This window comes from Plectropomus leopardus, unplaced genomic scaffold (genome assembly GCF_008729295.1).
Source record: "Plectropomus leopardus isolate mb unplaced genomic scaffold, YSFRI_Pleo_2.0 unplaced_scaffold54, whole genome shotgun sequence".
In the NCBI taxonomy this organism is placed as follows: Eukaryota; Metazoa; Chordata; class Actinopteri; order Perciformes; family Serranidae; genus Plectropomus; species Plectropomus leopardus.
The window spans coordinates 1-15,864 of record NW_024659297.1 but is presented as its reverse complement, the minus strand read 5'-3'; the positions used below and the strand labels follow the sequence as shown (position 1 = coordinate 15,864).

Below are 15,864 nucleotides of genomic sequence, written 5' to 3'. Positions count from 1 at the left end.
CATTAAATGCCATAAAGCATCATAAAAAAAGAAATATGCCATCAAAACAGTCATACGCCATTCACAATAGTCATTGAATAGTGTGCCATGAAAAATCATGGCACGGTATGCCATAAAACATCGCAAAAAAAGATATACCTTCGATATATATTCAAAATAAATCATGCCGTGGAAAGCTCTGCTATATTGTGTCAGAAAGGATCAATAGTGTGATGTAGTATGCCATTAAATAATCAGAAAAAGCAGGATGCCAGAAAATTATATTGGTGTGCTACAAAACGACACAAAAAGCCACACACAGTGTCACTAAACATCATAAAGTCACCGTGTAATGTGTCAAAGTCATAGAAAAGTGCGTCCTGACCAAGTCTCAGAATGATGCTCCATTTCAGAGTTATACAAAGCCATCTTATACACACAAAGTCATAAATCACAAAAATGTCACAGTAGGGTATGCATAGTGCTGTCTGATTAAAAATAGTCAGTGAGGTATGTCCTGAAAAGTCGTAGCAAAGCACGCCAGAAAATAGTCAGAAATCGTACAGTACGCTATAATAACGTGACACTCTCGTGTGCCACGTCATAAAACATCACAACAAATGTCACAGCGTTATGTGACAGGAAAGAGTCATAGTTACGGTGTGCCGTAACACATCGTAAAAAGAAATATGCTATAGCAAAGTATGCCATAAAAGGTTCAAGTATGTTGTGTCATGAAACATTACGAAGCCACAGTATAGTATGCCGTAAAAAATGATCAGACTTTAGAATGTGATAGAACAAGACCAGAGCCATCGTGAGCCTTAATTATCAGAGAAAAAGTCGCAGTAATTCTTGCCGTAAAACATAATAGAAAGGGTCACGGTGTAGTGTGTCGTAAAGCAGAACAAACAAGCACAACAAGTCATACAGTGCAACGTGCAAAAGTCATATCAATCATAAAATAGTGCGCCATTACAAAGTCACGGTGGAATATGCCTAAAATTAGGCATAGTATAGTGGTGTCAAAGAAAGTCACAGTATAGAGTATCACGTATCTTAAAAAAAGTCATAGTATGGTGTGGCGTAAACACGCTCTAGTACACTGTGCCAAATGCATGATGAAAAAGAGTCACAGTAAAGCGTGCCGTGAAAGTTCTAGTACGTCGTGTCGTAGAACAAAGTCCCGGTAGTGCCACAAAAAACGTAATAGAAAAAGGACACGATATAATGTGTCGTGAAAAGTCAGAGCAGGCTTTAAAGATCAGTCGTAAAATAGTATGCCATTATAAAGTGGTGGTACAGAGACGTAAAACACTGTAAAAAAGTCAAAGGTGTGTCCTGAAAACCATCAAAAAGTCATGGAAGAGAAGTCATGGATGTCATGTGTTGAAAAAGTCGTATTGCGGTGTGCCGTAAAACATCACAAAATGTCGCACTACGCCGTGAAACTGTAAGTTTAGGACAGCAGGTTAAACCACACATGACAGTGACAAAATAAAACATGAGGAAAAGCCTCAAAAATAAAGTCCACAATAGCACACAAAACCCAACGTCGTGACAGTTACGGCTGTGACAGCATTTGTGACAGAAGAATGCATAACTGTGCTTTGCTTCATCGCGCCGCTCTTCGGGCAAAGTCGTCATGTCCTTCAGGAGCGCGTCTCTAACGTCTCCGGGGGAAGCTGTCCTTGTACCAGCCAACAAGTCACCTTCGAAAAGGTGCTGTGTTGCAGCTCTGCTGTATTCATCCTCTGAAACTTTGGTCGTTCCTCTCTTCAGACCGCACGGCAGTTCTTCGGTTGGGAGGAGAAGAACCTCGGGCGACGAACCGGTTTCCCCGAATCAACCGCATCGACCGTATCACCGATGATTCGATGTCCCGCTGGGTCGGGATCGAGTGTTAGCCGCGCCGGCCATCGTCGTCGAATCAAACGGCCTCCGGTCAGCCGCCTCGCCTCGCCCGCCTCGCCGGCCTCCCGCGGTGGCCTGAGATAGGCGCCGATCGTGTCTGAGGGGAGAAGAGGCGCTAAGAAACGAGTCAGTCATCTTCAAAAACATTCAGCGCTGAGGGCAGACTTGTCTTTTCAAATTTCATGCAGGTGGGGGACAGACAACTTTAAAAGGTAGTATTTTATATTTAGAAAAGATTCACAAATCACACACCCACCACCGTAAAGTACAGTCCACGAGGCCGGTGCAGAAGCTAAGCGACGCACACCGACGGACGGTGCATTTTACAAACAAAGAGAGAAAGTCTCGCGCACCGTCCCGCTTACTGCTGACACACCTGATGAAGGTCTGATGGACCAAAATGTTGTTTTATTGGTGCAATAAATATGTCAGCAGTAAGCGGGACAGCATGCAGGAGTGTCTCTCTCTGTTTATAGATACCACATAAGAGAAATAATTAGACACATTAAGAAATGAATCACCTGAAAGACTGTCGCTGACCCTTGCGTGCGGGGATCTGAAGGAGAGAGCTTTGGAAAAGCTTTTGCAACATATGGAACACAGTTAACAATGACAATTATTACTGCGTTTACCGTAAAACTTCAAATAAAAGCCCGGTCCCAATTTAACACCCGCTTTACTAGCCGGGGCTGCGACAGATTTAGACAAATAAGGGCCCGTCTCAATTAGAGGCCCGCTCTGGCTGCGACGGGGCTCTTTTTATAGAAGTTATTTGGATGTAAAAAAAAATAAATAAAAAAACGGTTGTCGGCTACCAGACGGATATAACTTAAGCTAGCTGCTTAGATCACGCATACAAATATGTACACGTGTTTACACTTTTGTTTAAAAAGGACAATATGAACACGCTACACGCAACTTTAGTTTGGTAGGATTCAATCGTTCAGTTAATTTTACTAAAAAACAAAAAATAACACATGGTTTAGAATAAAATACAGCCTCAAGAAGTTTAAGAGACAATCTGATTATGTTTCAAACTTTGCTGTGAAAGGAATTAAAAGCCAGTCCCGTATAGATCCCCGTCCCAAATATAATAATAATAACATTATAGACAGGGCTGTTAATTGAAGTTTTACCGTATATTTTATATCACACACACCATTTTCAGACCTGTAACTTTTTGCAGGAAAAAAAAAACCTGATTACTGTAATGAGCTCTATCCCGCGGTCGGCATCACATGACCGCCGTTACTGTCACAGCCCTAATGAATAATACGCCATCAAAACATCATCGCTAATGTCACGGTATAAAGCAGTATTGCGCCTGGTTCTCGTAAGCTCGCCGTCTTTCCCTCTCAGTCTCTCCGTGCTGTGCCTGTGCAAAGCAAATATTCTGCAGAGGGCCCAATAATATTGACAGTGAAAAGAGAAAAACAGAAAAAACAGATTTGCTGTTTTTTGGGTTTTTTTGGTTTTTTTTAGACACACATTTTCAAAATGCCGTTTCACAGACATGGTGTTTGGCAAACAAACTGTGTCGCACGTGTCCGGTAGTGATGGTGAGTTGCCGCAATATGCTAACAAATATCAGACGCTGACCAGTCCGGGATCAGAGGCCGGGTCACAAGACTGCGTGACATTTATAATGTCTACAGACTCAATCTGTCCTGAAACTAGGGTCTTTGCCCCACACAACAAGGGTGGGTGTCGCTATTGTTTGTATCGGTGTGTGTTTTGAGATGCGAGCAGAAAGACTGGAGATCACAGCAGCCCAAAATAACAGCGAATGTACTGTGCCGACAAAGTAGGTTAATGTGAAGTTGAAATGATGCCGTTAGGAAAAACTTCACTGGAATAAAGGGGTGTATTGTTTCAAAAAGGGAAAGCTTTCCTGTTTGGAGCTGCGAGGATATCAAGAAAATGATCTGAAAAGAAAGAGAATCTTAACACGTAATAAATAGAATAAAATAAAATGGACGTGTATCTATATTTTATTTCTAACAACATTTTAAATATAAAAATCATTCATATTTTTTCTGGAGTTTTGTTTGTTATTTTGGTGTCAAACGGAATTCCAGCTAACGTACATGCTCGTGCTCTGTTTGACGGCGAGCTGCGTGGGGGCGTAGTTGCTCCCTTGATATGTAATTCCCCCTACGTATATATCTGAACCGAGCCTCATCTCTAACTCTAACCACGGAGGGGGGCGTTACAGAAAACATTTTAGCAAGCGGTTAACACTAATCAACAATCATGTACTTCTGCGTGTTAGTCAGTACTTGAAGGAGTTTTATAAGGAGTTCAATTATGGGTTTTTTTTTTGGTCTTGCCCTCTATTACGTTTCAACCAATGATCCTGAAAAAAACTGAAAAAAGTACAGTACAGTATTTAGAAAAAAAGACATCACAAACGTCATACTGCTAAAGAAGTCAGAGTACAGTATGTCGGAAAATGTCTACAAAGTCAGAGCATAGTATATCATTTACAGAGACATAGAGTATTTAAAAAAAAATCCAAAGTCATACTTTAATATGGAAAAAAACAATTCAACAAGTCTGTAGTATGTTGAAAAATCTTCTAAGTAGAAAAAATAATAATAATAACTCATAGTATGGTATGTGTGGAAAAAAAGTCATTAATTGTTAACAGTATTGAAGTTTATAAAACTGTACAAAACGTCATGTAAATTCATTGTGCACTACATAGAATAAATCTCTTAAAAAACTACAATTCTAACTTCACTATTTTGAAAAAAAGTCAATAAGTCATAGTATAATACATTGAAAATTTGTAGAAAACAAGTCAGATAAGGTCATATCATAAGTAAAAAAAAAAAAAATCTCAAAAGTCAGAGTGGAGGATGCTACAAAAAGTCAAAATTAGTCATAGTACAGTATGTTGACACAAGTCTCACACCATCATATTATACCACGTAGAAAAATACTCAAAAGTCATAGTATATGTAGAAAAATAATATAGTATATCAAACTTACAAAAATGGAATAGTAAGTTTCATAGAAAAATTCTAAAAAATTATTTCAAGCCATAGTAGTATAGTAAGTACGGTATAGTACTTTGAAAACTCAAAAAATCAAAGTGTAGGATATTTTAAAAGACTTATAAATTATATTGAAGTAGTTGCAAAGAAAACTTCTAAAAAAAATCATAGCATGGTGTGCAGAAAATCAATGTGCACTATGTTGACAAAAACTAACAGTATGCTGAAATAACTCAAAAACTCATAGTATCTTATTTAGAAAAAACAACTCTTCCTATGTCATAGTATACTATGTAGAAAGAAGTCATAAATTTATAATATAGTAAATAAAAAGTCATAAAAAAATCCTAGTATAGTATTTCAAAAATAGTATTTATCAAGTAATGGTATTGCAATTAGAAAAACCTCAGAAATTGTGAAGAAAAAAAACTCCAAAAAATCATAGTAAAGTATGAAGGAAAAATCAAAGTCACTCTATAGTATGAAAAAAACCCTCAAAAAGTCATAGCATACCATGTAGAAACAACTAAAACAGTCATCATGTAGTATGTAAAAACAACCTTATTAAAAGTCATAATATAGTAGAAAGAAATAAAGTCAGAAAACTGCATAATATATCATATTTTTTAAGAAATAAAAAAAGTCATACTTTAAAGTGGAAAAAAAATATAAATTGATACTATTGTATATAGAAATCAGAGTATGTTGAAAACGTATTGAAGTCATAGTATATTATGTAAACAAAGTCAAAGTGTGGACTAAGTAGGAAAAAGTATTTAATGGTCTTACTATAGTATCTTAAAAAAAAACATAGTAAGTCATAGTATAGTTATGTTGAAAAAACACATGAAAAAAATAACTACACTATTTAGAAAGTCATTAAGTCACTGTGCACTGCATAGCATTAAACTCAAAGTAATTGTATAGTATGTTGGAAAAAACTTGCAAAGTCAAACTTAAGTATGTAGAAAAAAAAGTCTTAGTACAGTATAAAAAAACTCTAAAAATCAGAGTATAGGGTGTAGGGAAAAAGTCATTGTATAGTATATTTTCTAATAACACAATATATCACTCATTAAAGTTATAGTATACTATGTAGAAAAAAGTTATACAAATACATAGCAGAGTATGCTGAAAATAGTTAAACAACCGTACTATAATAAGTAGAAAAACTCACAAAATGTCATAGTTTGTTATGTTAAATAAATTCACATTCACGGCAAAGTACTTAGACAACAATCAAAAAGTCATAGTATATAATGTAGCTAAAATTCTGAAAAGTCATATTATACTACACTGAAAAAACTCAAAAAAATATAGAATTGTAGTAATTGTATACCAAGTAAAAAATGTAGGATGACTTAAGACTTAGCATATTACAGTAGTTGCAAAAACAGCTTCTAAAAAGCCACGGTACAGTATGCAGAAAGTCATTGTGCTCTATGTCGACATTATGCTGAAATAAGTCAAAAAGTCATTCTGTGTTTAAAAAAAAAAACCAAACACACTCATAAGTCATAGTATACTATGTAGGAAAGTCATAAATTCATAATATAGTATATAAAAAGTCATGAAAAAGTCTCAGTATAGAATGTTGAAAATAATATTTCAACATCATGGTCTAGTAATTAGAAAAACCTTAGAAAATAGTCATATTATATGTATCTATGTTTTAACACTTCCAAAAAGTCATAGTACAGTATGCTGGAAAAAACTCAAAAAGTCATCATATAGTATGTATAAAAACTTTATAAAAATTCATAATATAGTTTATAGAAATAAAGTCATAAAACTACATTATATACTATATTGGAAAAAAAACCCCTCAAAAAGTACTACTTTAGAAATTAGAAAAAAGTTAATGTGTAGCTTTTAAAAATAAACCTATAAAATTATACGATTGTATATAGAAGTCAGAGTATGTTGTTTAAGTCGTAGTATATTATGTAGAAAAAGTAATTGTGGACTATGTAGAAAAAGTAATAAAAGGTCTGAATATAATATCTCAAAAAAACCTCATAGTAAATAATAGTACAGTATGTTGAAAAAACTCATAAAAAAGGTAACCGTATACTATGTAGCAAAAGTCATCAAGTCATTACGGCACTGCATAAAATAAAACATAAATTGTAAGCTGAAAAAAACTCAAAAACCCATACTACTCAAAAACCCTACATACTTAAGTATGCAGAAAAAAATAGATCCTAGTATAGTATAAAAAAAACCTAAAAAAGTCAAAGTATAGGCTGTAGAAAAAAAGGTTATAGTATATATAGAATGTTCTCAAATAATACAGTATATCAAACTCATTAAAGTTATAGTATACTATGTAGAAAAAAGATATAAAAAATAATTGCACAGTATGTTGGAAATAGTAAAAGTTAGTAAAAAGTTAGTAAAAACTCATAAAGTCATAGTATACTATATACCATATTATACCTAGTATTTAAAGAAAAAGATATCATAGTATAATATAGTAGTCATATTATGCTATATAGAAAAAGTCAGTGACTTACTGTGTACTATGTCGAAAAAAACCTCAAAGTATAGTTTATCCAAAAAATCAAGTTGTTGTAGAGTACGTACAAAAAAGAATAACAAAAAGTCATGGTATACTATGAAAGAGAAAACAATACAGTAGTGGTAGTAGTAGTACAGTATGTTAGAAAAACAACCTAAAAAGTCATATTTCTGTACGTAGAAAAATTTCTAAAAGTCAGAGTCAGATAGTATCCTGAAAAATCTACCAGTATGTAGAAAAAAGTTATGGAACATTTCAGTGTGTTTAAAAAAACTCTCAAAAAGTAATAACAGTTTATCGGAAAAACTTACATGGTATATAAAAGTCATAAGTCACAATATGCTATTCAGGAAAAAGTTCTATAAAGTGTATAGTATAAAGAAAATACACTTAAAAAGTCACAGTATAGTACGATGAAAAAACCCAATAAGTCACCATATACAATGTAGCAAAATAATTCACTAATTCATAGTATGTTGAAAAATGTCAAAAGAATTAATAGTAATTAATAGTATTAAAAAACAGTATGTAAAAAACAGCCATGAATTCACAATATAGGCTATAAAATTCATCAAAAATTCAAAGCATAGTATGTAGAAAATCATATTGTGGGGAATAAAATAAAATCCCCGCGTGGTGTAGTATTTGGAATACTCAAAAAATAGTCATAATACATGTATGCATGTAGATAACCTTCAAAAAGTCACAGTATATTAAGAAAAACTGAAAAAAGTATGACAAAAAAACTCAAAAGGCATGTAGAAAAACCCCTCTAAATAGTCATAATATAATTCGTAGCACCCTGGAAAAATTTCTTCAAAAAGTCCTACTTTAGTTTGTAGATTTTAAAGTAAAAAATAAAACAGTACTATAGTATGAAGAAAAAAACCCAGTCCTAGTAGTGGACTATGTTAACACTTATTAAAGGCATAATATATTATGTAGAAAAAGTCATAGTCATTGTGGACTATGCAGAAAAAAATCATTAAAAGCATCATATAGTAGGTTAAAAAAAGATTTAAAAAAACTAGACTGGAAAAGTCAAACTACAATATGTTGAAAAACTCATTAAAAATCGTGGTAGAAAAGACTCAAAGTCACAGCAAGTATTCGCCTCAGACTGTAATTCTGTTTCCTGCCACCTCCTAAAAGGTCTCTGATGACTCCTTCATTGTTGGATGCATCGACGATGACAACCAGAAGGAAATTCATCAACCAACACCTGCAGCTCGATATTAGCAAAACAGAAGTGCTGGTGCGAGACAAGCGGAGGAAAGCGAGGCCCCTTAACCCAGTAAACATTCACGGAGCCAAAGTGCAGAGGGACTCGTGAGGCCCAGAAACACCAAATCAACATCAAAGAACAAGCGGCGCTGAAAGACAACTGTTCCATCGCCCCATGGCCCCTGCCATGACGCCAAGCCAAAAAGTTGCAAATGAACACACTGCAAAGACCACAAACAACAGCCGACCCGCACGCATGTTCCGCCCCCGTCTGAGAGGAAACAACCCTCCATACTGTGGCATCCTCCGAAGTACATTTTTGAATTTGCATTAGAGTCCTGCGTCCTTTTGGCTGCCAACAAAATCCATCCATCCGTGTCCTTGTGAAGATGTGCGCAGAGCGGTCTCTGATTTCCCGTTGCTGAGTGAGCCTCAATCACATCTCGTCCATTTTACTGTCCTGCGACCGGACGCAGAATCCAGCGTGTTTGAAGTCCAGCGGGAAGTTTCCGTAGCCTGTGATGATTTGGGGCGCCGTGTTATATGCAGGTGTTGGTCCACTTTGTTTTATCAAGTCCGAAGTCCACGCAGCCAGAGATTTGATTTTACCCACAGGACTTTGCACCTGCCCACAGAGCCAAAACTACTTCCAAGCGGTGAGCTGACCGTGGCCAGCCAACTCCCCAAACCTGAACCCCATAGAGAACCTATGGAGTATTGCCAAGAGGACAATGACAAACACCCAACTTGTAAATACTTACAAGAGTAGAGTATTAGTATTTATAGAAGAGTATCACTCAAAAATCAAAACATCATGTGTTAAAAGACTCAAAAGGTTTTCTATAGGTTTAGGATATGTTGAAATCTAAAAAAATCATAGTACAAGACGTAGGAAAAAATTTATAAAACGTCACAGTACAGTATGTAGAAAAACTCCCAAAAAGTCATAGTATAAAAAAAAAACTCAGCCAAAGTAATGTATGTTAAAAATTCATAGAATTCAAAGTATACTATGTAGAACACTCAGTTATTGAGCGCTATGCAGAAAAACTCAAATGCTCAGTTTAGTGTGTAGCAAAAAACACACCAAAAAAAAAAAAAAAAAATACAGAAAAAGTCAAAGTATGGTTTGATAAAAAATACTTTAATAATCATAGAATTGTATTTAGAAAAGACCCTAAATCACAAATAGTAATAATATATTTTTTAAAAAAAACCCAAAACTATTAAGTTACTGTGTGGTATGTAGAAAAAAATGTAAAAGTTAGAATATATCATGTAGAAAAAAATCCTAAAAAATAAATACATCATAGCATGAAGTAAAGATCATAGTGTACTCTGTAAAAAAATTCATAGTCATTGTGCAATATTAACACTTAAGTTTGTTGAAAAGTACAGTAAAGTACAGAATGTAGAAAAAACTCGCTCCAAAAAACTAACACTATAAAAAAAGAAAAAAGAAACTGAAGTTATAGTACAGTATGTAACAAAAAAAATCTGAAAAAGTCACATTATGGCATATTGAAAAAGCCATTGTATATTATAAAGTAAATTACTCATGAAAGGTCCTGGTACGCTATGTAAAAAAAAGTCAAAACTGATGAATTAAGTCTGTTTAATTCAGACAAAAAAATCATAAAGTCATAGTAAGTATATGTTTTTAAAAAATTAAGTCATTGTATAGTATGTACAAAAAATCCTGAAAAGTTAGTGTAGTATATTGAAAAAAAATCTCATACTTCAGTATGTAGAAATACTCAAAAAGTAATTCTTCATTCTGTAGAGAACAAAAATTCACAGTACAGTATGTAAATCTTCTAAACATACTAGTATTTAGAAAAAAATTATAAAACATCAGGATATATGATGTAGAAAAAAGTCATCAAACATCATAGTATAGGATGTTCATACTAAAACTAAAAAAAGTCCTACTATAGTATGTGGAAAATACTCCAAAGTCAGAGTAAAATATGTTGACAAATATATTATATAAATCACATAAAAAGTCATACTAAAGTTATATAGGGACAAATATATAGAAAAAAATTGTATAGTAGTAAAGATAGTATAATATGTCAGAAAAATATTCAAAAAAGTCACAGTATTACATTCTGAATAAAACAAAGTCATAATACAGTATGAAGAAGTCAGAGAAGTTTTTTAATAGAAGTAATCATCATCAGTAGAATAAGTTAAAAACTAAAAGTCATAGTATATCATATAGCAAAACTCAAAAAAGTCATCATGCACTTCATAGAAAAACTCCCAAAAAGTCATAGTATAAAGACAAGTGAGTCACAGTAATGTATGTTAAAAATTCATATAAGTCAAAGTGTACGATGTAGAACGCTCAGTCATTGTACACTATGTCGAAAAAACTTCAAATACTCAGTTTAGTGTGTAGCGAAAAAAAAACATACAGAAAACACTTACTTTGATTAAAAAATACTTTAATAATTATAAAATTGTATTTAGGAACGACCCTGGTCATACTATGCAGAAAAAAAACTCAAATGTATAATAGTTTATCATGCAAGATATAAAAATCAGAATATTCATAAATCAATAGTAATAATTTAGGTTAAACTATTAAGTTATTGTGTAGTATGTAGGAAAAAATAATAAAGTCATAATATATTATGTAGAAAAAAAACCCCAAAAAATAAATACATCATAGCATGAAGTAAACTCAGTCACAGCGATGTCTGTTGAAAACGTATAAAGGTCATAGTGTACTCTGTAAAAATTCATTAAGTCAAAGTATACCATGTAGAAAAACCTCATAAATACTCAGTTTAGCAAATAGGGGGGAAAAAAAGAATAAGTCCTCGTATAGTTTGGTATAAATACTTGAGTCATCATAGTACTGTATTTAGAAAAAAACTCAATAAAAATCAGGTAATACTATGTGGAAATGCTAAAACTCATAAAAACCTTCAAAACACCATACCTGTGTATGTAGAATATACTTAAAAGTTATAGTATAATATGTAGACAAGAATTATAATATATAAAACTGGTACAAAGTTATAGTACACTATATAGAAAAATGTTAGTTCAAAAAAGTTATGGTATGCCAAAAAACCCTCAGTCATAGTATCATAAGCAAAAAAAAAAAATTACTCATAAGAAGTCATTGCATACTAGGTAAAAAAAAAAAAACCCTGAAATAATTATTGTATACTCTGTACGAAAGTCATAGTATTGCATTTTGAAAGAAATAAAGTCATTGTGTAGTATGTAACACAGTCTTAGTATACTATAGAGAACGAAATTAGTCATAGAAGAGTTTTTTAAATAACTCAAAAATTCATGGCATAGTATGCAGTAAAATTCATTAGAAAATTATAGTATGAGGAAAAACTTAAGTCACAGTAGAGTAAATTGAAAAATTAAAGTCATGGTACAGAAAATGTCATTGTGCAATAAGTAGAAAAAAACTCAAAAAAGCCATACTATAGTATGTTCAGAAAGTCATAGTATAATATTCTGGAAAAGAAAAGCTCACACGGAAATACTCAAAAAGTAATTCTTCATTATGTAGAGAACTTCAAAAAGTCACATTACAGTATGTAAATCTTCTAAACATACTAGTATTTAGAAAAAAAATCATAAAGCATCATAGTTGTTTAATATAATCAAAAAGTCAGAATAGGACGTAGAAAAAAGTCATCAAACATCACAGTATAGGATGTTTATAAAGCTAAAAAAAAAAAAAAAAAGTCTTAATATAGTATATAGAAAATACTCCAAAGTCATAGTAAAATATGTTGACAAATATATTATATAAATCCCATAAAAAGACATACTAAAGTTATATAGAGAAAAAATGTATAGAAACAGTAGTATAGTAGTAAAAATAGTATAATATGTCAGAAAAAATTTCAAAAAGTCATAAGTATTACATTCTCAATAAAACAGTCATAGTACAGTATGAAGAGAAATCAGTCAGACAAGTTTTTTTTAAATAGTAGTCATCAGTAGAATAAGTTAAAAACTAAAATTCATAGTATACTGTATAGCAAAAAGTCATCATGCACTTTATAGAAAAAAAACCCTTAAAGTCATAGTATAGTATGTCGAAAAAAACTAAAATAGTATAGGACGCAGAAAAAACACTCATAATGTAAAGTCGTAGCGTAGCGTAAAGTAATAGTGTAAATGTGATGTTAAACGTTTAAAAATTCATACCATAGTATTTAGTGGAAATCTCAAAAACTCAAAGTATACCATGTGGAAAAAATAACGGTCATTGAAGAGGATGTGCAAAATATCATTAAAAGTCAGAGTACAGTGGGAAAAAAGTCAGAACATTTTAAAGCAAAAAAAAATCATAGTATGGTACATGGGAAAAAAGTCATAAAACGTCACAGTATAGTTCCTATTTTATATTCTTATTTTAGATTAATATTTATCTTTCGCTATGTATATCTTATTTGTCTCTATTTACCCGCATTGCTGTCTTTGGGCTGCCGCGTTAACCGAATCTCTGCGGTGACGATCGATAAAGGTGAACTGTAGCTTGTGATGTTTACGCGGAGGCCAATTTACAAACCCCATGCAATTTAAAATGGAAATATTGTAGGTGTTTTGTGTAGGTCAAATTTAGTCATATTTTCAATTAGAAATTGGATATAAAGAATAGGCACGCAGCATATTCACTCTGCACAGTACACTGTCATGGACTCTTACCTTTAAATCCACCTTAAATCGGCACCGTACGTTCATCCAAAGAAAAGCAAATGAGCTACTGGGAAGCATGCAATGAGGGAAGAAAATAATTTAAAACAACGGTCACGTCATGCATGGAAAAAACAACATAAAATCTGCAATAACAAATGAAACAAAAATGGCGGCTTAATGAAGAGCTGAAGGTGAAACATGCAGATTTGTGTGTGAACTCGTGTTCCTCGTGTTAGTCTGAGCTGCGGTTTGAATGAGCAGCGCTGCTGATCATCCGCAGGGAGGACTGGAGTCACCTGCCAATTCGGTGGGTGTAAGCGAAAAATGTATTGCAACAAATGACTACTTCCGAGGAGGATCAAGTCACACAAGGCTTTTGAAATTAAGGAAAGTTTCTCACATCAACTAGAGCCGTTCTTGCGGGCGTGGCGTCGCTCTTGATCCAGAAGGAGACCCAGGAGAGGACCACGGTCAGGATGCAGGGGATGTAGGTCTGGATGGTGAAGTAGCCCATCCGTCTGCTGAGGTCAAAGAACACGGTCATCACCACGTAGTCGCCTGTTAGGAGACAGAAAAGACGGCCAGTCCGTTTCCTTTTTCAAATTGTGATACTTAATAAAATATCTCGACAACTATCGGCTGCATCGCCAGATCATTTTGAGCCGACGCTCTCGTTCCCCACAGGATGAATCAGGAATCGGGATGATTCATTCAGCACCGGATCTTCCCACCCCGATGCAAAACTGCAAAAGCGCTTCAGGCATTAATTTGTAGCCACTGCCATCAGACTGCAGAACAGCGGCGCAAACCACAGACTGTCCCGTTCACTCTGACCAGCTGCTAGCTCAAAGTGACCTTTGACCTCCACGAAAGATAAGAGCTTCCCCGCATGGATTGATTACGTTTTATGTCATCATCAGCCATAATGTCATGAATTGAAACCGTTTTTTGACTCATGTATTGGACTTGCTGACCTTTTGTTGCCGTTTGTCTTACCTGCTGTCGTCGTGAGCACGTCCGTGGTGTTTCGGAGCCCCATGAAATCATACTGGTAAAGCCTCCAGTATTTCTGGTCCGAGGTCTCCGCTGAGTTGCGGCTCCACTTGTACACGATCTCGTCTCGTGGGTAGCCGTCTGGAAACCACGCAGAGGGCGAGTTAGAGGAGTGAAAGAGAAACAGATAACGGCTGCAGGCGGAGAACACGGGAAGGATTGATGCAGCTTTTATTTTAATCATGATTTATACCCATAGATGTACAGAGAGAACTGGATAAAGCATATTGGAGGCCGAGCCACGTCCTTTCCCATGAAAGCTTCACAGTGGCGGCAGAAAAGTTTGCCTTTCCAGATGTAAAGGTACCTGGATCTTCTGCATCGTTGGGCCAATACAGACTTCGCCAGCTGAGTGGACAACTTCGTTTAGCCCTCCGTTAACTTGAATGGGGACCAAGTGGATCAGTTCACAAATAAATGTTTTTTCACACTATAACTTTATGGAGAGAGACTTTTTCTACCCCGTGGCATCAAATGACAGACCCAGAAGTTGTATTTACACGGTTTCACCACACGATGTCAAATCCTCAATCCTCGGGGCCTGTTTATACCAAAGCTGCAACCTTAAACTGTACTATATGACTTTTTTATGCTATTTTGTGAGACATATCATAGTTTGACTTTTTTAATGCTATTTTAAACGATATACCCTCCTATCACTTGTTTTTAATGCTATTTTGGATGATGATAGGTAGTATGACTTGCAATGTTATTTTAAAGAAATACTTTCCTTTCCCTCTTTTTTTGTTTTAAAGATATTTTTGGATAAAATACTGTCCTATGACGACTCAATTTGACAAAATAAATAAGTAAATACAGAAAAGATGGATAACTGACATTTAGGATACAAAATTGTGACAAGACTTTACAAATTCCAATTCGAGACTATTCAGTGACTTTTAATGCATATTATTATTGAGACGTTCTAATACTTTAAGGACTGCACACACCCTGCTATCATTTTCTAGGCTTTTTCACCTTTATTTAAAGGACAGCTGTATACAGACAGGAAATGTTTTAATGGTTTTTCACCTGTGGATTAGCATTAACATTATCAACAATTAACCATACACTGTAAGAATAAACTATTTGTTTTAGGTTGAAAAAGCTCGAAGCTGGGCTGACTTAAATTTTTAACTTCACTGAATTTGAGAGGACAGGTTGAATTATTACAAAATTACCTCAAGTTGTCTCTCTCTGCATTTCCTGTCTGTATCTCTGCTGTCGATCACAGCAAAGGTTAAAAACAAGAATGACCCAGCCTTCGAAAATGACGCGTGTCAGCATTTTCTAATCTCGTACTCTTATGATAATATTCTCTGAGGGCTTGACTGTATTGTCAGAGTCAGTGAAGTATGAGTCAGATGTGCTGAACTTCACAGCGCAAGGACAGTTTAGTGCGGAGTTCCTCTTTAAGAAATACTTCAACCCCCAAAAATCTTGCGTATATAAATTACTTGCCTTGTGTTATGTTGAATTTGTGAAGGAAGA

The 15,864-nt window shown here is 34.3% G+C and overlaps 1 protein-coding gene across 1 annotated transcript; it reads right to left on the bottom strand.

Moving 5' to 3' along the window:
- Positions 1-2,268: 2,268 nt before the first annotated feature.
- LOC121939648 (gamma-aminobutyric acid receptor subunit gamma-3-like) lies at positions 2,269-15,446 on the bottom strand. The gene is made up of 3 exons (XM_042482644.1): positions 14,317-15,446; positions 13,721-13,878; positions 2,269-2,473 (listed from the first exon to the last, which is right to left on the bottom strand). Exons 1-3 carry the CDS (start codon positions 14,555-14,557, stop codon positions 2,411-2,413), a joined length of 462 nt encoding a protein of 153 aa, XP_042338578.1. The 5' UTR covers positions 14,558-15,446; the 3' UTR covers positions 2,269-2,410.
- Positions 15,447-15,864: the final 418 nt, after the last annotated feature.

Excerpts from the sequence above, each read along its gene's own strand:
- LOC121939648 (XM_042482644.1), bottom strand. The coding sequence starts at position 14,557 with ATGATTAAAATAAAAGCTGCATCAATCCTTCCCGTGTTCTCCGCCTGC. Across the intron at positions 13,879-14,316 it reads CGTGCTCACGACGACAGCAG|GCGACTACGTGGTGATGACC; the intron begins GTAAGACAAACG and ends GTCTCCTAACAG. Across the intron at positions 2,474-13,720 it reads CAAGAACGGCTCTAGTTGAT|CTTTTCCAAAGCTCTCTCCT; the intron begins GTGAGAAACTTT and ends ATGTTGCAAAAG.